At 44.5% G+C, this 22,211-nt stretch overlaps 1 protein-coding gene across 1 annotated transcript in view; it reads left to right on the forward strand.

Moving 5' to 3' along the window:
* Positions 1-16,461, forward strand: part of LOC139060066 (enoyl-[acyl-carrier-protein] reductase, mitochondrial-like) — a 437,551-nt gene extending 421,090 nt beyond the window's left edge. Inside the window, exons 5-7 of the mRNA XM_070538852.1 lie at positions 4,017-4,127; positions 6,785-7,059; positions 14,740-16,461. Coding sequence (XP_070394953.1) covers positions 4,017-4,127; positions 6,785-7,059; positions 14,740-15,157 — 804 coding nt within the window. The 3' untranslated portion in view covers positions 15,158-16,461. The remainder of the gene's footprint in view (positions 1-4,016; positions 4,128-6,784; positions 7,060-14,739) is intronic.
* The last annotated feature ends 5,750 nt before the right edge of the window (positions 16,462-22,211 follow it).

Below are 22,211 nucleotides of genomic sequence, written 5' to 3' on the forward strand. Positions count from 1 at the left end.
CTGTCACTGATGGGTTGACATGCTTGCGAAGGTCGACCTCGACCACATCTTCAATGTAGCTTTTGCAGGTCTCGCCACGTTGTTGAGCTCGGCCGCGCAAGCGCTGTTCGGCACGCAACATGCGAACGGCTGGACGACCGAATAGCTCAACAAGTTTCGTTCTGAAGGCCAACCAGGTGGTAAGGTCAGTCTCGTGGTTGCGGAACCGCTGATTGGCGACGTCCGTCAAGTAAAATATGACATTGTTGAGCTTATGTGTGCCGTCCCATTAGTTGTGCTTGCTTACCCGGTCGTACGGTTCAAGCCAATCCTCCACGTCCTAGTCGTCGGCTCCGCTGAAGAAAGCAGGGTAGCGTGGCGAAACGGTGCCGCAACAGTTCACAGTCGGAGGCTAGGAAGCAACCGGCTACTCTTTGTCCGTGGCCATCACAGAAATAGGAGGCAAGGTATGGCTGCGGAGATCCAGGGTTGCAGGTAACCAGCAAACTTCACCAAATATAATGGGCGTTTGGAATCTGCTTCTTTTATATAACAGACACTGTCGTAGTCAGCGAACTGACAAAAGCAGGGAACAGCGCCAAAGCCTCGAGCCTCTCAACTCTCAACCGTCATATTCTTGGATGAGTGGCGCACCCTGCTTGTATCGATAATACTCTTCACAACATATATATATATATATATATATATATATATATATATATATATATATATATATATATATATATATGTCGGGCCTTCTGCTCTACTTAGTACATAGCACAGCTGCTGTTGTTTCAACTCTCAACACCATTCTGGCAATTCAAAAAACGCGCCAGACCGACTCGTTAATTAGGTGTCGCCATCTGTCGCAAACCTTTTGAACATTTCAAAACGCGGTACCATGAAATATTTGCTGTGGTTACAACAACTATATTATATTATTAAAATAACTTAACATTAGTAAATACATGATGAAACTAGTTCTACTATGAACTAATTTTTAAATGCAGTTTAACGTACTGCCATCATAGAGAAAGAAATTCTGCCACGACGCGCGGCCGTGGCAGTGGGTTAGGTTAATCTGGCAACCATAGTCAAAGCAAACATGGCAGCGTCAGCGCGGTTCGTGCGTTTTCTCGGAGTTGTTCTTGGATCTAGATCCTCGCTTTGCTCGTCCTACAAACCATGTCATGCGATGAGTATTACGTGTTCAAGAAAGAACAGCTACGCCGTACAATTCAAGGAATTCGGAGATCCATGCAAAGTTTTGGAGCGTGTAGAGGACGCCGTCCCCGACACACTAGGTGCCGACGAAATCCTGGTTAAGATCTTAGCAGCTCCTATAAATCCTTCAGACATAAACCTTATACAAGGGACCTACGGAATCAAGCCGAGCCTTCCTGCGAAAGCAGGACTGGAAGGTGTAGGGGAAGTCGTTAAGGTATGTAGTACGCTTCAGTTCCATTTTGACTTGAATCTAGCTGGCACCTCAATCGCGATGCTTTGTTTCGCATCTTATTTAGAGTAGGGATTTTTAATTCCTCTCGATTTTGTGGCACGTCGAGGTACTAGGCATCCGCCAAGCGACTTTAACTTTATTTTCAGCTAGGCTTTCGTTACCATATGGCGACGGGAGCTCGGAATTAAAGCTGGGTGTTGCGGCATTTCGCAGATTGTGTCCGTTGTTCAGGTTCTCAATGAGATGTTCCGATAGTAAACAGGCCTTCACGTAATGGACAGTTCGCCCAATTGATCATTTCTTTATCAATACGGAGCAATAGTGGACACCCGTTAACGTGTATGGTTCGGACGTCCCATCATGGCGTCCGAATCGTGTATAGCGGCAGGTGTTGCACACCTGCCTTCAATCAACAGCCGCCATATGTGAAACTAGAGACAAATGATGGGTCACGCTACGACTGAGTACAATGTTACCCGCTAGCCTGCTCGCTACCACTACCTTCCGCACACGGCTTCAGAGCTGAGGACTGGAGCTGGACGGAGTGAGCTAGAAACAGCTGGAGCGGCGGTAGGTACGAAGGCCACACTTGCTGTGACAGGAAACTGCAATCTGACGGGAACGATGCAGCATCATTGGTAGATTTGCTATGAACAAGTGCCGTACATTCAGAAAAAGAAAAGAAAAAGAGCAAGAGTAAATATATGTAACTGCAACTTAAAAGGGTAGCACATTTATTCCTGTGATCTTTTAGTTTAATAAAAGAGAACTATAAAGCAAAGTAACCATGCATGACAGGTCATGTTCATCATGCACGAAAATTGCGGGCAGTATGTTGTGAAATGTAATTATCGAACTTTTACGAAAGTTGGTCTGTGAGAGCTCGGTAGCATATTTTTCTCACTAATTTTGCCATGTTTTCTAATTCACTTTGCCCACGTGATCGACGCTGATGCAATATAGTAAAAGCAGCGAAAGAATTCTATACTGACCTGAACAGTGCCCAGAGGAGTAGGGGTACCTCCATTGAAAACTAATGCACAGGATACAGAAACTTCTATAACTAGCGATGAGGTCAGAAGTACCTTCCAAGACATGAAACGATGAAGAATGGCAGGACAGGATGGAATAACAGTTGATTTAATCAAGTATGGAGGAGACATAATGCTTGGAAAACTGGCACGTTTCTATACGAAGTGTCTATAGAGTGCAACGGTCCCAGAAAACTGAAAGAATGCACAATTCCACAAATGCACAATAATCCACAAAAAGGGAGACATTAAAGAATCGAAAAATTATAGGCCCATTAGCTTACTCCCAGTATTACATAAAATATTCACCAAGATAATTTGCAATAGAATAAGGGAAGCACTGGACTTTAGCCAACCAAGGGAAAAGGCTGGCTTCAGGAAGCAATACTCTACAGTGGATCACATCCATGTCATCAATCAGGTGATCGAGAAATCTGCAGAGTACAATCAGCCTCGCTATATGGCTTTCATAGATTACTAAAAGGCATTTGATTCATTAGAGATACAAGTAGTCATCGAGGCATTACGTAATCAAGGAGTACAGACTGGTTGCGTAAATATCTTGGAAAATACCCACAGATATTCTACAGCTACCTTAATTCTACACAAGAAAAGTAAGATGCAAGATGCATACAGAAGATGCATGCATACTATACATACAGAATGCGTCAGTGTGAATCTAACAAAAAAGGCTGCCATCTAGACAAACGGATGCTAGAGATGTTTCTTCAAATTTTGTTGAATGTGACAGGATAGAACATAAATTTTGGTGATAAACGACACGTTAAATATTTGATGCAAGCAGTAGCACATTGAGCATATTGCTGCATATTGCTGTGCTTATTTTCCTGGAAAGTGTTTCTGCTTATATCAATTTTCAGATCTGATCTCAGTGATATTTTTACCCTATTATTTGCAGCTCTAATCACAGGAGCTGCTTGACTGTTTAGGACCATGAAATTAGTGATTGTAATCTAATGTGTGGAAAGAAATGATGTTAGTATTTTGCTTTGTAGTGTTTGTAGGCGTCATTCTCATAATAGTTTGGCACTATTTGTTGCAGAGATAGGGGTTGCATTTGTTTGCATTTTTGTCAGACAAAAGCATTTGCTTTCTTTTGAAGTAATACTTTTGTCACCTGAAATAAGCCTTCTGTAGAGAGATCTATGTTAATTTTGGCCCAAATGGAGCATACCAAACAGCACAGGGGTGAGAGGGTGCGCTGAACTATTTCTCTGTGCACGTTGTAAAGGACAAGTTCGGCAATGTAGTGATGATGCTATCTAGGCTTCCACCATCACAACAATAACATAGGTGTGCGTAGTTCATTGGGAATCAGTTCATTGTGCAAGTTGCCTAATTTGCAGTCATACAAGTGTTGGATTGCTGTTGAAGCTGTTGGATGCTGTTGAAGCTCAAATTCATTTAATTCATCACAATGACATCCACCCTTATTGTGATGTACATAAACCGTCACATGAAGTTTGCATCACGTGATGTTCTAAAAAGGATTGAAAAGGAGGTATCCTGCTTTTTCCTCTTGCAAGGTTGGATCACATGTTAAAAACCTGGAAGCAGGAAATTGGGTGCTTTTACCTGGTGGTTCATGGGGGACGTGGAGGAACTTTGGAAAAGGGGACCAGAAGAAGTTTCGAAAAGTGAGTATTTTTTGAACTTGTGCATGAAGGAATGCATGTTGAAATCTAAGAGGCAACTCGTTTGCCAAACTGATGCAATGAAACTTGCTCGTGAAGCTACAGCAGCTTAATACAGGCCTCTCTGAACATGAAAAATACATGTGAGGAATACAACTCAATGTATAGGAATTTAATATTGAAAACAAAGCCGAGGAAACTTGTGTTAGAAATGTCACCTGGTGCATATGGATTTGTGTCTGGGTATTGGGGCTCTCAGTTTACATTTTGTTTGTCATTTCAGTGCAGTCTATGACATAATTCTCTATTCAAGTACAAATTGTACAACACAGTTCTTGCTTCTTAATTTACTAGAAAAATAGGCTAAATGGCACATACCAAAGAGAAAATGTGTGCTGTGTGCTGAAAATCTCCGCACTTCTTAAAGAAATATTTTCACAGGATGGCACTCAGCACTGGAGCAATGATCATGGTCTAGCTGGATAGCTTTTAGGGAGCACAGTAGCACACAAAGGTTCTGTAGTCATGGTTCACGATATATGCCCACCGTGGCTCCATAAACAAAGCTCAGTCTGAAGGCTAATCAAGCTAAATTGCTCAGTGCACAACTTTTGTCCAAGCTTATGCTGAAGTACTTCTCTACGAGTGGGTGGGCTGGCTACATACAAAGTTCAATTTCCAGCCATGGCAGCTGCCTTTTGGTGGAGTGAAATACAAAAATATTTGTGTACTCTACATTGGGTGCATTTTAAAGAACCCCAGCTGGTCAACATGAATCTGGAGTCCCCCACTATGGCACTCTTCATAATGAATTCGTTGTTTTGACATGTTACACCCCTAAATGTTTAATGAAACCAAACACTAGCCTGACAGTGATGTACAAGTTAGTATAGGCGAAGCAGCGTGCAACAGTACTGGGATAAAGAAAAAGAGACGCAAGGCAGATCTCTTCTTTGTCAATGTTGTTTCTACACTGCTTAGCCTATAGTACTTATGAAATTGACCAACCAACCCAAGCCAAAATTTTAATGCACGAGTTGTTAGCAAGTGACAGCAACAGTTTTTTTGCTAGTAATACTGCATAAAGTGTGAGTTTTACTGCAAATAACGTTGTGTTAGCTATTCTTGTCAGTCCTTCATGGCTTTTTTGAATCTGACGTCTTAGTTCTGTGGAAACCCGCAAGGTGGAGAGAAGCAGTTAATAAAGGGAAAATCAGACATCCACCCATTCGTAGCAATTGCTACAAAGGCTTCGACTTAGCCCTACCATCTTCTAGCCGTCTGGTTAGCTCAGATGGTAGAGCGGCTGCCCCTGAAAGGCGGTGGTCCCGAGTTCGAGTCCCGGACCACAACGAATTTTTCTGCAACTGTGAGGCTTTTCTTTTGAGGAACTCGTATGGGTTTCCTTTGTAGCAGTTGCTATGAATGGGTAGATATTTGATTTTCCTTTTATTAACTTTTTTGAATCTGCAAGTTCTGTTAAGTACACAGGCAAGAGGTATATCATCGGCCTATCACATTCACGAATATGTCCTTTTGTGGATGCTGATTGGCTAACGCCAAAAGGTAGAATGCCTGTTGCTCTAGTAAAGTGTCATGCCAGACACAACATCACACGAAAGTGAAAGTATCCTCAAAAGTGACCGTCCCAGAATACAGCCTCTGATAACTTTAGTCTCAGTGTGAATGGTATGCATATAGATCTTTAGTCTTGATGGACATAGCAAGGACAGGAATTGCAGGGTGTGTAAAGCATTACAAGTTTGTATATGATCAGGAGGCGTTCACAAAAAGTGAAATTTGAAAGCTGAGAAGTATATCTTATAGGAGGAAAAAGGCGGACTTTTATGTCCCATTATGCACATAGGCCGTTCATTTTTTAATCAAATGAGACGTGTGTCTCTGTTGCCGACTTCTACCTCATTATTGCTGCCTGTAGTAAGAGCAGAAGCAGTTTATGTGCACCAGTGCATTATACAAGCAGCCAATGCTTGTTTTGCATGCTTCCATTGAGGTTACTGAGCACATTTTGTACCAGCATTGTTTATCAGCGTTTATCCCCTTCACAGAACTTCAGACAAAGAACAGATGCTTGTTAATGTGTCTCATAGACTGCATGCATTTCTCATGATGCCATGATGTGTGGATGCGACTAATACTAAGCGGCTAACTTATCATTTGTAGGAGCCAGTCCCGCTAATTGCGATGCTTAAGATCATAAAAGTTAAATATTCACCCAGCTCTCATGAATACATGTCTTCAAACATTTTCGGTGAATGCAAATGGGAGAAAATGGGCTTCAACATTTCCTGTACTTTTACTGTAATGCAAGAAAGAAATTTTACCTAAAGAAAGGCTTCATTTTTCTTTTGTGGCTTAAAAAATAGCAAATAAAACAACAAAACATTTTGAGAGAAGTGCAGAAACGTAGCCACATGCAAATGTTGAATAATAGTAGCTATATTTCATTGCTACAGTGCATTGAAATTGCCCTGAAAAGTCAGACCAACTCGTCCCACTGGCCATCGAAGAGCCAACTATAGCTGCACTGACTTATGCATTATGCTTTCTCTTTGTTTCTACTGCTTTATGTTTCGTATGTATCACTTAGTTGCTGACCCGTATTCTAATCTCTTTTGTTATGTCACCAAATATTTCAGATTTCTAACAAGCTAGATATAGTGACAGCAGCGACAATGACAGTGAATACACCGTCGGCCTATCGCATGCTCCACGACTATGTGGCAATGATGCCAGGGGACACGTTCATCCAGAATGGTGCCAACAGTGGTGTTGGACAAGCAGCCATCCAGATAGGCAAGAGTATGGGCCTCAACTCCATCAACATTGTACGTGACCGCCCCAATTTACAAGAGCTCAAGGATAAACTGAAGTCCCTTGGAGCTGATTATGTGGTTACTGAAGAAGAGCTGAGGTGAGGAACACTTCCTAAAATTTAAATTTGTTGTTACCTTTGTGATAACAGTTTGGCTGCTGATTGGCAACAGTGCTCAGATAAGTTTTATGAGTTAGTAGCAAGTGGCGCACTTCACTACATTCTCTCCATATATTCTATTTAACTTCAAACCGTTGCTCTAGCTGAGTGAAATTTGTACATTAGCAGCTATATGATATTAACATTTGAAATAATTGCAGTCTTGTAATGGGACATAAGATCGATGTTACACAACCAATAAAATGCTTAGGCATACTCTTTTCCCAATCTCTAACCTAGAATGCACATATTGTGTGCAAAAACTTAATTTAATCAATGGTGTTCTTTGTCAAAATAGGACTGCACTTCCACCAGCAGCAAAGATTGGAATTTACAATGCAGTCATCTCAACGATTACCGACTACTGCTTAGATGTATGGAGGCAAATTTGTTATGAAGCTAGCTTGCATACTAACCGCACGTCTTGCGAGCAAATTCTGAGCGTAAGGAAGCTGTGGCCTCCCTCTTCACGCTATTGGAATGAGTAGAGTGGTAATACAGTATGCCCTTCAGATCTCCTAGGCATAAATACTGACAACTGTGTGCATTCTCTAATATACTATCTAAGCTCAAGAACTGCCAGAGCACTCTGCAATCGCTATTTATTGTAGTCTTTTGCCATAACTAACACTTTTTAAAACATTGCTAGCAATATGTTCAAGTGTCGGATTAGATGGTACCTTAAAACAATTGGAGATTGTTCACATATCTAAAGAACATTGAAACCTGTTCATCATAAGAGCACTGCTCAGAGTAGCATTTTATTATCAGAGACTTTCCACATCTTTGATTAATTTGGCCATGACACTAAATTTCTGAGCTTGAATTATGCATCGCATGTTAAACCATATGCTTCCCAGAGCAAGCTAGCAAACTGTGAGTGCATTCGGTGTTGTAGAAAATTTGTATTTAAATCTTTTTATATCACTGTTGTGCCATACAGCAGTCTGGGAACATTGAGTGGGAATGAAATTTAATTGCACTCCCAGGAAAAGCTCCATCGGAGTAATAGCAGCCGATCTTTGTAGCAGCCGGCCACACTTTTGTGTACAGTGTGCACTGGAAATGATTGCAAGAACTGGAAATACTTCATTGCTGGAATGTGTTGTTAAGTCTTTAGATGCGTATCTTGGCAGTCTGTTCTTGCATTTCACTAGGCGAGTGAGGGGAGTGCGGGTGCAATTTCATGGCGATGTCGTTGCTGTGCCATTGGTTGCCAAAATTTGTGGAGTAAACTGTCCAATCTTCTCTGGAACTGTTTTGGAGCAGACACCATAACGGGGGTCCCACATTTCCTGATGTCACAGCCCGTGCCCCCATGGCGTTCTTTCAGTGGAAGGGGCTTATGGGCCGTGATTTCAAATGGAAATTTTTATTAAAAATGTATGCTGAGTGTCCTGTTTTCTTGTTTGTTTTATAACAATGTTTGTTACAATGATGAACTGAAAATAGTTGGATGACCGTTCCATGGCCCTTATAAAGCGCAATTCCGGCAATTTTTTTATGTCAATGAATGTCAATAAAATTCGCTGTGTACATTCATCTGCACAGTTCTGTGATGTCCTGAAAAAAAGCAGGTTTGAAAGTTGTCCAGATTTTTTAGAAATTAATTTTGTTAATTCCTTCGAACCACGTTGCTTGCTTGCTCCTAATCTACTGGCCACATTGTGCTATCATGTGAAGGGTGGCATAAGCAGAGCATGCTGGGAATTAATGGCAAATGACAGCATCATCGAGCCAACGTTCATTCTTGTGTTTGGCGCGAGAAGTTGCTGTCGAGAGAAGTTGCTGTCATGAGAAGTTGCATTCTATGTGGACGAGCAGGTGATGGGTGGCAAGTGGTGTTGCGTTGTTGGCTTCACGAACTTCACTATCGTCAGCTCCACATACAGTTTGAGCCGATGTCAATTGCGCTGAGCCGAGATTAGGCCTATCACAGTCGCCGAGTTATTACAATTAGACGTGATCGATTTACATGAAGTTAATTAAGCCATTTGGATTAAAAAGACTGCTTTTGTGGTTCAGTTTTGACCATATATTTTTGAAATAAGCCATTCTTCACAAAAAGTTTATAGCAAGAAGTGAGGACATGGCGCACTGTTAACATCGGTACATTGCTGTTCTCTTAGCCTGCCAGTCATGCTCTGCGGTACTTCCCTAAATCAAATATGTGACTACACACATAGGTGTACTGTATCTTTATGTATTGTTATGCCGACTTATTATTTAGCTCCGAGATGCACTGTTTGCCTCTAATCCAAAATGGGCAATAAGCTGAGGTCCTTTTGATAAACCAGCGTAAACAATCGCCTTATTCAGCTTCCAACGGCATCAGTACTGGCATCAGCATTCCTGCAAAAAAACTATGCATTCTCTAAATGAACGATCATACGCACAAAGTCTTAATCTATGTCTACTTTGTGGAACACATGAATTGTGTGCATTAAAAGAGTATGAAGAATCATTAATAAGCAGCATAACACATATATTAGTCTCCCACTCTCTGTTTTTGAAGGTGTCCGGTCGCTCATATCAGCATGACTCAGAGTGATGCTACAAAGCTTACCCGCATGAAATTTGCATGTTTTGCTATGTTCTGACATTATTTGATGTCACTGATGTGTGGCTTGCATATATTTGATGCAAATAATGAGCGGTCGCTGCACCATGCCAACAAAAGCAACCGCACCGGCCAGTGCTTTGGACACTCAGTGGCATTCTTTTGGGAATTTATGCACTCTATAAATCAACATACAAATGTGGAAAGCCATGACATCTCACACAGAGCATGTAAAACACTTTCTTGCAAAGTGGTAAAACACCTCAAACAGCAAGTAGCACATATCAGATCAATGGTTAAAGGCTACTCTTGGTGGTTAGGGCTACCCATGTTGCAGTGCAATATGTTGCGCTGGCCACTGGATCTTGTGGTGGCAGGTGGAATGTGAAGGGCAATTTATGGCTGTTGAATTTGTCAGATTGGTAGCTGTCACTGTTTGAAAGCTCCAAAGAGTTGGTGCAGCTAGCATTGTCACCTGAAGACATTGGCCAATGCTCTGGCGGGGTCACTAATCAACTGAGCGTCTGGTCCGTGAGGGTGGCACCAACATGCCTTGCCTGCTTTCCCCACTGGTCTGCCTTTTGTGATGTAACATGAAGATGTTTGTTTGGCTGCTCGGTCAGGTCTAAGTTTTCTTTTTGTGCTTTTTTGCTTATCAAAGAATATTTTCGAATTTACAAAACAAGTTTACTATCAGACACGTGACAAGGGGGTCTCGGGAACCTGAAAATGCCAATACCTTGCTTGAAATGGTCAAGAAGTCGTCAGAGTTGCTCTTTAAAGGTGCTGCTAGGCTCCTTTACTATTTTCCTTTAGTGTTCCTTTAACCATTTCATATAGCAATTACAGGAGCCGATGAGTGACCTTGGAGTGCTCTTTTGGCCTTTGTAAACTGCCTGTCCACCACTTGAGAAAGTGCTGTGCTAATGGAATCTTTAGAACAGTGAAGGTGTTTATACCGTACAAAGCCTTCCAGGTTGTTCTTCATTATTTTGTGTTCTTCAAGTTTACCAGGAAACATTTCGTTACTGTGTAAGTGCCATTTTTACCAAACAGAATCCTTACAGTACTGAAGTTTTCAAACATACTAAATATATTCACCATTTCATGTTCCTTACAATGAAGCACAATAACATCGACCACTCCTAATTCACAACTTGCAGTGAATGCCAACTATGCCTGTGTGCCCACATTTTTCTAGCATTACTTCCAAAATATATACATAAATGGCCCTGATCTCTGACGCTGCATTATTTCCATTCCACTCTCTGTGCAAACTAGCTCAAACATTGCACAGGGAGCCTACCAACATGGAAAACCGGGAATTCTCAGGGATTTTGAATAGTCTGTAATTACTCAGGGAAAACTCGGGGAATTTGGGCTTCTATCAGGGAAAGTGAGCAGCAATTTTGTTGAAAGGGAACGAAGGTCGCCGTAATGCTGGCTCGAGTAGCAGAGACGAATCGTAACGAAACCTCTTTGACGCCGTGTCCTCCGCTGGAATAGTTGCCAGTGTACAGTCAACGACCGAGTTTTCGGGCGCCGGATAATTCGGATGGCTTCGCGGCAACACCACGCCCCCCGTAGAGTCCGTGCATAAGAACGTCTCAAATTTCTGACGCGAGAACCCTTCGCCGTTTTATTTTCCGGAATTTTTGCCGTTACCGCAGGTTCGAAACGGCATTAATCAAAGCCACCACACTGCAGCCATATTGATTACATTGCCGCCTCGAACCGGCGCCCTCGCACGCATCTTCGCTGGCAGCCGTAGCCGCCACCGCGGCAACGCTAGGCCTAGCTGCTTCGACGTTCGCTTCTAAGCTTCTTGCCGTTATGTGCCGTATTTTTTCATAGAAAAAATTCGCCGCTGTCAGCAATGGCACCGACTCCACTTTTGTGGTTCTCGCGATTAGCTTCGAAGCTCGGAAAGCACGACGCGTTATATAATGCTGGTTCCTGAAAGTCAGCGTCCCCTCAGTACAGCAATGTCACGTGGCGAAGCATACGCGAAAATATTGCAGTGAAGCAATAACAAGCGTGAAAAGGGGCATTTGTCAATGGTGACAGCATGTGTTCCTTAATTACGCACGCGCGCACCCGCCATTTCCTGTCACAGTAAGAGCAACGATATGCCCAGTTAGTGTACTGGCAGGCCTTCAGAGCTTTTTCGGATGTCCGTGTGGCGATTTATGCCCTTAAGCCCAGTAAAATACATACATTCATTTTTTAGAACTGCCTGATTTTTCGGACGTTGTCGCGACCCTTAAGGAGTCCGAAAAATCGGACATTGACTGTACAATTGACCAAGAGGTTCCTTCAAATGGTCCGTTGGGTGAACGCGCAGTGGAAGGAGGACGAGAACAGAAACGACTTACGCATTGAAGAGTGAACTGGAAAGGAAGCCTGCCGTCGCTTCTTTGAAGGAGCTTGAGCTCAAAAAACAAAGTGTTGACTGATGCCGAGATGCAGGTGAAGCCGAGATGCATCCAGACTAAAATAAACTCTTTAATGCAGTGAAACGCAACACTGAGGTGTGCGCGGGCTGAGAGTATGTCAGGGCAGTTGAGGTTGACCTTCCAGCTGTTGAGAGAGAATCTCACTTGTGACGAAGTTTGGGCCTCATATCAATGAGCTTGCTACGAGTTGATAGAAATAGCTTATTCGAAAATATTGCTTCTGTATGCATCTCCTTTTTATTCGTATATAGAAAATGTTAGACTCGATTTGCAATGGGTTTTACCATTCTTTTCAAAAATATTTTATTTGCTGTACATTTTACTAACCCAGATTTTCTGTTTTAATATTGAATAAAATAAACACTACTCCTTAATATTCAAACTGGATTAAGCAGTTATTTTTTCTTTTACCGTGCTTACTAGAGCCTGACAGCATCAGGTGACATAGTGTCAACCCGCCTTGACATAAAACGAAGTTCTGTGTCACTCTAGGATTTTTTTAAAAAGCACTTGGGGAATACCTGGAAAACTCAGGAAATGGGAAAATGTCCACTCAGTAGACACCCTGTCCAGGGTGTCTACCAACCGAGAAAACCGGGAAAACCGGGAATTCTCAGGGATTTTGAGTAGTCTGGAAAAGCTCAGGGAAAACTCAGGGAATTTGTGTTTCTATCAGGGAAAATTAGCTGTAATTTTATTGAAAGGGAACGAAAGTTGCGGTAATGCTGGCTCGAGCAACAGAGAGGAATCGTAACGAATGTTCTTTGACGCTCCGTCGGCTGGAGGAGTTGCCAGAGTACAGTCAACGGCTGACTTTCCAGACGCCAGATAATTCGGATGGCGTCTCGTCACAACTACGGGTCAATGTATAAGAACATCTGAAGTTTCGGACACAAGAACCCTTCGCCGTCCGATTTTCCGGACTTTTTGCCGTGGCCGCAAGTCCGATACGGCACTAATCAAAAGCACCACCGCTGTCATTTTGATAACTTCGCCGCCTCGACCCGGCACACGCGCACGCAGATCCGCCTGCAGCAGTAGCCACCACCGCGGCTATGCTAGGCCTAGCTGCTTCTAGGTTCGGTATTAAGCTTCCTGCCGTTCTGTGCCGTGTTTTTCATTGAAAGAATTTGCTGCTGTCAGCAGTGGCACCGATACCGCCTTCGTGGTCGTCGCGATTGGCTTCGAAGTTCGGAAAGCACGGTGCGTTGCATAATTCCGGTTCACGAAAGTCAGCTTCGCCTCATTACAGTAATGTTACGCTGTGAAGCCTAAAAAGTGTGAGAAGGGGCAATGGTCACTGGACACTGTATGCATTCCTTAATTATACACGCGTGCTCCCGCCATCTCCTGTCACAGTACAAGTACCGATATGTCTAATAAATGTACTGGCATGCCTTCAGTGCCTTTTCGGATGTGTCTGGCGATTTGAACCCCTAAGGGTGTAAAAGACATACATTCATTTTGTTAACATTTTTGCGGCTCCTAGGGAGTCCGAAAAATCGGACGCTGACTGTACAATTGTCCAAGAGGATGCTTAAAATATTGCGTATGGTGAACGCGCAGCCGAAGGAGAACAAGAAGACAAAGGGCCTACACATTCAGAAATGAACAGGAAAGGAAGCATGCGACCACTTTTTTTAAGGAGCTTACACTCTAAAAGCAAAGTGTTGGCTGATGCCGAGATGGAGGTATCCCTCATCCAAGCAAGAGAAACTCTAAAATAGTGAAACGCAACACTGAGGCGTTGTGTGCAGGCTGAGAGCATGTCAGGACAGTTGAGGTTGACTTACCAGCTGTTGCGAGATAATCTCACTTGTGATAAAGTGCGGGCCTCATACCGATTAGCTGGCTATCAGTTGATAGAAATCGCTCATATTCAAAAATATTCTGCATGCATCTCTTTCTTATTCGTATTTGAGAACGTTCAACTCGATTTGCAATGGGCTTCACTATTTCTTTCGAAGATATTTTATTCTCTGTGCATTTTACTAACCCCTACCTTCTGTTTTCTTTTTGAATAAAATAAGTACTACCCCTTACTATTCAAACTGGATTAAGTATCTTTTCTTATTTTTAACATGCTTACTGGAGAGTGGCACCATTAAGCTACATAATGTAGGGAAGCCAGTCTTGACGTAAAGCAAAGTTCTGTGTCACTCAGGGAATATCGCAAATTCATTCAGGGAAAACCTGGAAAACTCGGGGAACTTGGAAATATCAACTTGGTAGACGCCTTGGTAGCATCTTATTTTTCATGTATTAACATTAGATGTATTGTATATGGCAGCGTGCAATGGCACTGCTCAAAGGCTTTCGAGACCTCGACGCAGTTTTGCATGACCCTATTGATGCATTAGACTTTATTAGCTTCACATGCAGCACACCTACCAGTTTAGCACTTTAGGCTGTTTACAAGTAATTCATTCAAAGGCCTTTAAAATGGCCGTGTGACATGGGTTTAACATTTCACATATTTTACTGATGTTTTCAGCTCATGAAAAAGCTGTTTTTGAAGCCGCTTGTTTACGTATTTATGGTAATTGTAATTAAATCTGTGCTTATTTCCTTTACTCCCAAACCCCTTGCCTTTGTGTTAACAAGGACACCTGTGATGAAAGAAATTTTTGCCATTGTGCCACCTCCGAAGCTGGCTCTCAACGGCATCGGGGGTAAGAATGCAACTGACATGATGCGCCACCTAATGAAAGGTAGCACCATGGTCACCTATGGTGGGATGTCTCGGCAACCCGTCATAGTGTCAACAGCTTCTCTCATCTTCCAAGACATTAAAGTGGTTGGCTTTTGGAGAACAATGTGGGCCAAGGAGCACGGTAACAACAAACTCGACGATGCTATGTATGACTACCTGACTAAGATTTCGTTGGAAGGAAAGCTGCAGCCGCCAGCAAATAACTTGGTTCCTTTAGAAAATTACGAAGATGCTGTAAGAATGTCCATGGAATCATTTGCTGGGGCCAAACAAGTCCTGGTTATGGATGAAAGGTTTGCTAAGGGTTAGATGGAGTACGGGGTGAGAAAAAGCATTTGACAGACTTATTCTGTGTCCAAGGCCAAGATGCGAGCATCATGTTTGTTAGCATTTGTGAACACTTTTTCACTGTGGTTTCTTCACAGTGCACTCCTCTTTCTTCTTTTTTTTATCTGGTGAGCGATTGTTTGCTTTATAACAAGAAGCAAATATCTATTTTTGTTTTCCACCTTCACAGCTTTATAAGCAACAAATTTTGTAGTTAGCAAATTTTAATGAGAAACGAAATACATAAGTGAGTTGCTCAGATACTATACTCATTCCCACATATTGTGTGGATACGTTCCAGTTACAAAGTCTTACAAACAGTGACTTTGCTTTCATTTAGTCATGCTAGTCTTATAGATGTGAAATGCACTACTCTTCGTTCTTGGGGCATTTAAATCTTTTTGACATTAAAGATTGAATATGTGGCACCTACTTATTACTTCATGTTATGTTTAAGGGAAACCTGTCTTTCTCAATCTTATCGGGAAAATTTTTTTGTTCGTTGTATCTAAACATGACATGCATGCAAAAATGTTTGTACAGCTTGAGTCATGTATATATATATTTATTTCCAAAGCAGTGCCATGGGTTTTGGTCTAGTAGTGTGTAAATGAACTTGTGAGAAGTACTGTTGCAACAACTTGTTAATTTTTCTTATTTGCTGTAAACATATATCGAACAATCGAATGTTGGCATTCCAAATATATTGCCGTGGTTTGTCTCAATGCTTTCAAGAACAAATGGTAGTTCATGAGACATTTCTGTAATAAAAATATCCCCTCCTGTTCTCACTATCAAAAAATGCCAAAACACTTGACATAGAAACAGCAGCCACATTAATAAAGCTCTTCATACTGAAGATCAATTCATGAAGTAGGTGCTCTTCAGCAATTATAGCCATCGAAATAATAGCCAAGGTATGAGACATTGACAATGGGACCTCATGGATGAAAAGCTTTGTGGATCTGGCCAGTGTCTTGTAAACTGGACGATTGTGGTCACTGAACGAGGCTTGGGCACATCTCGTTCGCCCAGTTCAGCATGTATACACATCACAATCACTGCACTGCACTGCACCGTTGGCTGGGGTGGACACTATCACAGTTACAATGATGCACACTGTCGCAGTTACAAGCTGGTGTCATGGATCACTTCTTGAAGACCACTGGGGTACTTGACAGTGGACTGATGTATCACGGTATTGTTCAGAACACTGTTTCTGTTTCTATGAGCACTGTATCAACACCACCTGATCACACAGATAAAAAAAATATGTAAAGGATCAATCTCTGGCTCTAGTATGTGTTCGCAGTGCAAAATAACGTCAGCATTGCGTTTGCTTCCTAGCCCATCGCCGCCGTTTACACGTGCGCGCGCGACATTTCGGAACGGCAACGTGATGCCTCATTATCGCATTCGTGTGTTAAAGGCGCCTGCTAAACAGGCAGCACGCTTTTGGCACGGTAAATGGGCAGGTTGAGGCGACGCAAGAAAGGTGCGTGTTGGCACATAGGTGTTGGCGACGGGTACAGGCCCCGAGGTGTGACCACGGCTTCGGCGTAGCTGCGCCGAGGCAGAGGCGTGACGACGGATCCCGGGTAGTTGAGCGGAGCACTCACCGGTAGCGCAGGGGCTGCCGGTTAGGGCCTCAGAAACTTGCTCGTGAACGACGCGCTGTATCGAAGGGGGCAGCGTAGATGGGGCAGTACCAATGGTACAAGGCACAAGGGACAGCTGGCGCGCAACCTCTTCGCGCACGAACTGATTCATTTCGTTAAGCAACACGGAGTGATCTCCCGCGAGGCCAGCAGGTGCCAAAGCCGGAATGGTTTCTTCGGGCAAGCAGGAACCGCGAGTGGAGTCGCGTTGCTTCCGGAGCTCGTCATATCTCTGACACAGTTGCATAACGGCGGCTACCGTTTGCGGGCTTTTGGCGACAAGCATCTGAAATGCATCGTCATTGGCACCTTTCTATGTGTGTTTGCTCTTGTGGGTCTCTGTCATTGATGGGTTGACGCGCTTGGAAAGGTCGACCACATCTTCAATGTAGCTTTTGTAGGTCTCGCCACGTTGTTGAGCTCGGCCGCCCAAGCGCTGTTCGGCACGCAACTTGCGAATGGCTGGACGACCGAATAGCTCCACAAGTTTTGTTCTGAACGCCAACCAGGTGGTAAGGTCAGTCTCGTGGTTGCGGAACCACTGATTCGCGACGTCAGTCAAGTAAGATATCACATTGTTGAGCTTATGCGTGTCGCCCCATTTGTTGTGCTTGCTTACCCGGTCGTATGATTTGATTCAAGCGAATCCTGCACGTCGGCTCCGCTGAAGAAAGCAGGGTCGCGTTGCCGAACGGTGCCGGAACAGATCACGGTCGGAGACTCGGAAGCAACCGGCTGCTGTTCGTCCGTGGCCATCACAGAAAGAGGAGGCAAGGTATGGCTGCGGAGATCCACGGTTGTAGGGAACCAGCAAACTACAAAATAAAAAGGGGCGTTTGGAATCTACTCCTTTTATATAACAGACGCTGTCGTAGTCAGCGAACCGACCAAAGCAGGGAACAGCGCCAAAGCCTCGAGCTTCCTAACTGTCTTCTTGCATGAGGGGCGCACTCTTCTTGTATCGATATTATTCTTCACTACAGCATATATATATATATATATATATATATATATATATATATATATATATATATAATTATGATTTGTAGTGATGAATAATATCGATGGTCTCGACCGCAACCCCCGGGGAAGGGGGAAGGGCTGCGGCGGATGGATGGATGGATGAAAAAATGGCTGTGGCTTAGCTAAGGTTAAGCCCAGGATGCGAAGCATACTAGCCTTTATTTTAGTTGTTGAACCACTGTTTAGCCTGGTGAACTGCTGTCGCTTGGCTATATTTGGTTCGGCTAGACGAAGAAACAACTCATGCGTTACTCTGCTTCGCCTTCAAGAGTGGAACGCGACAGCGTTCCCGTCGACCCGCCAGCGACTACGCGCCCCGCATTGGACGCGGTGAGCGTCGAGCAACGCAGCGTTCGGCGCGGCAACGAAATGTGCGCTTGAGCAAGCGACGCACGCCTGAGCCTTAGAAACAGCTCGTTTCTAAGGCAACACCGCATTCACTAGAGGCGCTTTTGTACCGCTTTGAAGCATCGTACTCGTGGCTCAGTGGTAGCGTCTCCTTCTCACACTCCGGAGACCCTGGTTCGATTCCCACCCAGCCCATCTTGCGAGAGTTGAGCGACGCCGCGAGTTGGAGCCCCGTTTCTCCTCTGTCGTGACGTCACGGTGTAACGTGGTATGGCATGGGGTCAAAGGTCATTGAAGGCGACACCGCCGCGCCTGAGGAGCTGGGTTGAGCTCTCGTAATATGCTTCGCATAAAACTTTATTAGAATCCTTTAGGGCGCGCACTAGCGCGCAGCGGGCTGCTCCCACGTTGGGACAGGGAGGCCGAGCCTCTCCGCCGCGTCGCGGGCCCGTTGGACTGTTCTTCGAGGTTGGGGCTGTGTAGTACCGCATCCCAGCGTGAAGAAGTGGTGCTTTCTTCGCCGCGTAGCGCGGGACATCGCCAGAGCATGTGAGGTAAATTCGCTAAGTCATTGCATAGGGAATGAACAAATGCATAGACAACATGCATTAGTTGTCTGAATTTCGGGGTACATCTTGTGAAGAAGTAGGGAGTTTGGGTATGCCCCCGTCTGTAGAAGCCTTAGTGTGAAAGCCTGAGGTCTATTGAGTTTGCAATGTGTGAGGGGGTAGATCCTGCGAGCCAAGTAAAAGTGCTTAGTAATTTCGGTGTGCGAGGAAGGAGAGTCCCGATTGTCAGTACCCCCAGCGTCACGCTGCCCGGTAGCTACGCCGTTGATGATCCCTCGCGCAGCTCCGTGTGCCGACTCGTTGAGGTTGGGCGGGGCACCCTCGATCTGTCCCATGTGGGCTGGAAACCAGATCAATGTGTGTGGCTTGATCTCCTTGCTTCCTACTATCCCTAGGGCTAGCTCGGATACGGAGGCGATGGAAAACCGGAGGAGGCGATAACGACGAAGTGGCGATAAAAGACGATAGGGACAGATTGGTCACGTAGCACGACATAACACACCATAAGAAACAAAGAGAAGCATACCCACAACCTCACAAACAAATCGACAGGTCTCAAGAAACAGATTGGAAAAGGTTGCAAACGAGAACGCTCCGAAACCCAGTACATTTAAACAGAGTAAATTCAAAACAATATCCGGACGCGAGCTGCAAGCTCTGCAAGCACGAACACGCAGACATGGCACACACCTTATCGAAGTGCACAAAGATCGGATAATATATGTAGAGGACAACATACAACCGGTAGTAGGATCACAAATATTCGAGGAAGACAACTTCTTGACTTCACAAGCAGCAATGCTCTCACCATCCTGAACGACGGCTCGCCAACATATCTACGTGGAACAACGTACAGCAGCTGTCTCGATTTAGCTATCGCTTCACGATGCCTTTCGTCTTCTGCTGCCTGGTGCACAGATGCTGAAACGTATGGCAGTGATCACCTACCTACGTATGTACAACTGAGGTGGTTTACAAGATTTCCAAGTTCTCATACGCGACGCACTGACTGGGATGCCTTTCAGAACAAGCTAGAAGAATCCTACAACTCTATAATTTCACCGAAAGAGATTGAAGAGCGAATTACAGCAGCAATGCACGCAACAACATGCATCATCCAAGCATCAAATTCAAGAACATCCGTCGACGTTGTAAATGAAGAGCTGCGGGCTGTTCGTCGTCGCGCCGAGAGGAAATACAGGCGAACTAAATTGATATCCGACTTGAGGACGTCACGCCGTGTGCAAAAGAAAATTCAAAGATACTTAGACAAGCTCGACAGACAACGTTGGAGGTCCTTTTGCACCAGCCTGGACCCAAGAAAACCGTTGTCCACAATATGGCATGTTGTACGAGCACTACCATCTTCTCCACAACAGCTACGTCCCTTCCGAGCTTTGGCTATCATCCAGAAGCGCAGTGAGAAGGAAATCGCGGAAGATTTCTGCATACACCTCTCTGGATCTACAGCAACGGTAGCTTCAGTGCTCAGGTGCGCTCCTCCAACAATGGACGATCGTCTCGACCTCCCATTCACGCTGCAAGAGCTGCGTGCAGCGATTTCCTCTTCAAGACACTCAAGTGCGCCTGGTCCTGATGGTATTACCTATTCTACCTTGCGCCATCTAGGCCCTCGAGCGACTGAAGAGCTCCTGGCTTTATATAATCTCTCTTGGTCCTCGGGAACTGTGCCTGCCCATTGGAAGACAAGCAAAATTGTGGCATTATTGAAACCAGGCAAGACACTCCATGCTATGCTTTCCTACAGACCTGTGGCGCTTGCCAGTTGCATAGGTAAAACCATGGAACGCATGGTTTTGACGCGCCTGGAGTGGTTTTTGGAGAACCGTAATATATATCCAGACGCAATGACAGGCTTCCGAAAGGGTAGGTCGTCAATCGACAGCGTCGTCGACCTAGTAACAACTGTTCAACATCAGAAACGTCGTCGTCGATTAACGGCTGCTGTCTTTCTGGATATCAAGGGTGCTTTTGATAACGTTCAACATGATGCAATTTTAAATGCCCTAGAAGAATGTGGCGTCGGGGGACGTATGCATCAGTGGATAGCCAGCTATCTTCAAGGGAGAACAATATTCATGACAACTCCAGACGGTGAAACAATGAACCACCCCGTCTATCGTGGAGTGCCTCAAGGAGGTGTATTGAGCCCAACTTTATTTAATATCGTTCTGATTGGACTGGTCAAAGAACACGCACGCACAGTCTCGGTCTCTGTGTACGCAGACGACATCTGTATGTGGACCACGAGCTTAACGCGCTTGCAAGTGCAAACGAAGCTGCAGCGCGCGGTGTCAATAACGTCGACATACCTAAACAGTCGCGGACTGCAGCTCTCACCGGAAAAAAGTGTAACCATGGCATTTACACGGAAGTCAATGGCCTGTTACCCCGTCATGATTAATGGGAAGATTATACCTCCAGTAACCCACTTCAAGTTTCTCGGAGTCACCATCGACCGTGACTTATCTTGGTCGAAGCACCTCTCTGGATTAAGAAGAAAGCTGGACAGCTTTACTCAGATCATTCGACATATGTCTGGAAATTCATGGGGGCCATCCAAGTCATCTCTTCTGCAGCTCTACCAGGCACTTTTTGTTGGCTACTTCCGCTACAGTGCGCCTGTACTTTCTCGGCTAAGTACAACTGCTATACGCACGCTTGAAAGTGCTCAGGCTCGCGCACTGCGAATTTGCCTAGGTCTACCACGATGTGCGTCTACTTGGGGCACTATTGCAGAGGCACGTGCGTGCCCAGCTCGAGTTTATCTGCAACATGAGCCATTGCGAGTACATCTAAGGCTACTGACTAGACACAGGAATCATCCACTCGCGAACATCACAAGGGTACGGCCTGTGTCCGCTTACTCAGAAGCCGTGTTGTCGCAGCAAGACTTATTGCCGTCGGACTTCGAACCATATGACATACCCAAAGTTCCACCCTGGACGATGGCAAAGCCAACGGTGAGACTCTCAATCCCTGGAATAACGAAGAAGTCGAAAATGCCGCTTGCTGGTCTCAAGCATTTCGCGCTATCATACATTGCTTACATGTATGAACATTATGAACATGTTTTTACAGATGGTTCCGTGACACAGACCTCTTCCGCGGCTGCCTACACGGTGCCAGGAATGGGGATCGCACAACGGTTCAAGACAGGACACAGGACGTCGTCTACAGCAGCTGAGTTGACCGGAATTCGAGAAGCAGTTCGCTGCATACTGCAACAGAGTCTCGAGAAGTGGACAGTGTTCTGTGATTCAAAACCAGCACTGCAACTCATCAGCAATTATATGAATGACAGAACCGCATATAGTCCTCTCGTTTATGACATCATGTCTCTGCTTGCTGAGGCGTCTCATTCCGGGCACACCATCGTGCTGCAGTGGATTCCTGGCCATTGTGGAATAGCTGGAA

The sequence above is a fragment of the Dermacentor albipictus genome, chromosome 5 (assembly GCF_038994185.2).
Source record: "Dermacentor albipictus isolate Rhodes 1998 colony chromosome 5, USDA_Dalb.pri_finalv2, whole genome shotgun sequence".
Lineage (NCBI taxonomy): Eukaryota > Metazoa > Arthropoda > Arachnida > Ixodida > Ixodidae > Dermacentor > Dermacentor albipictus.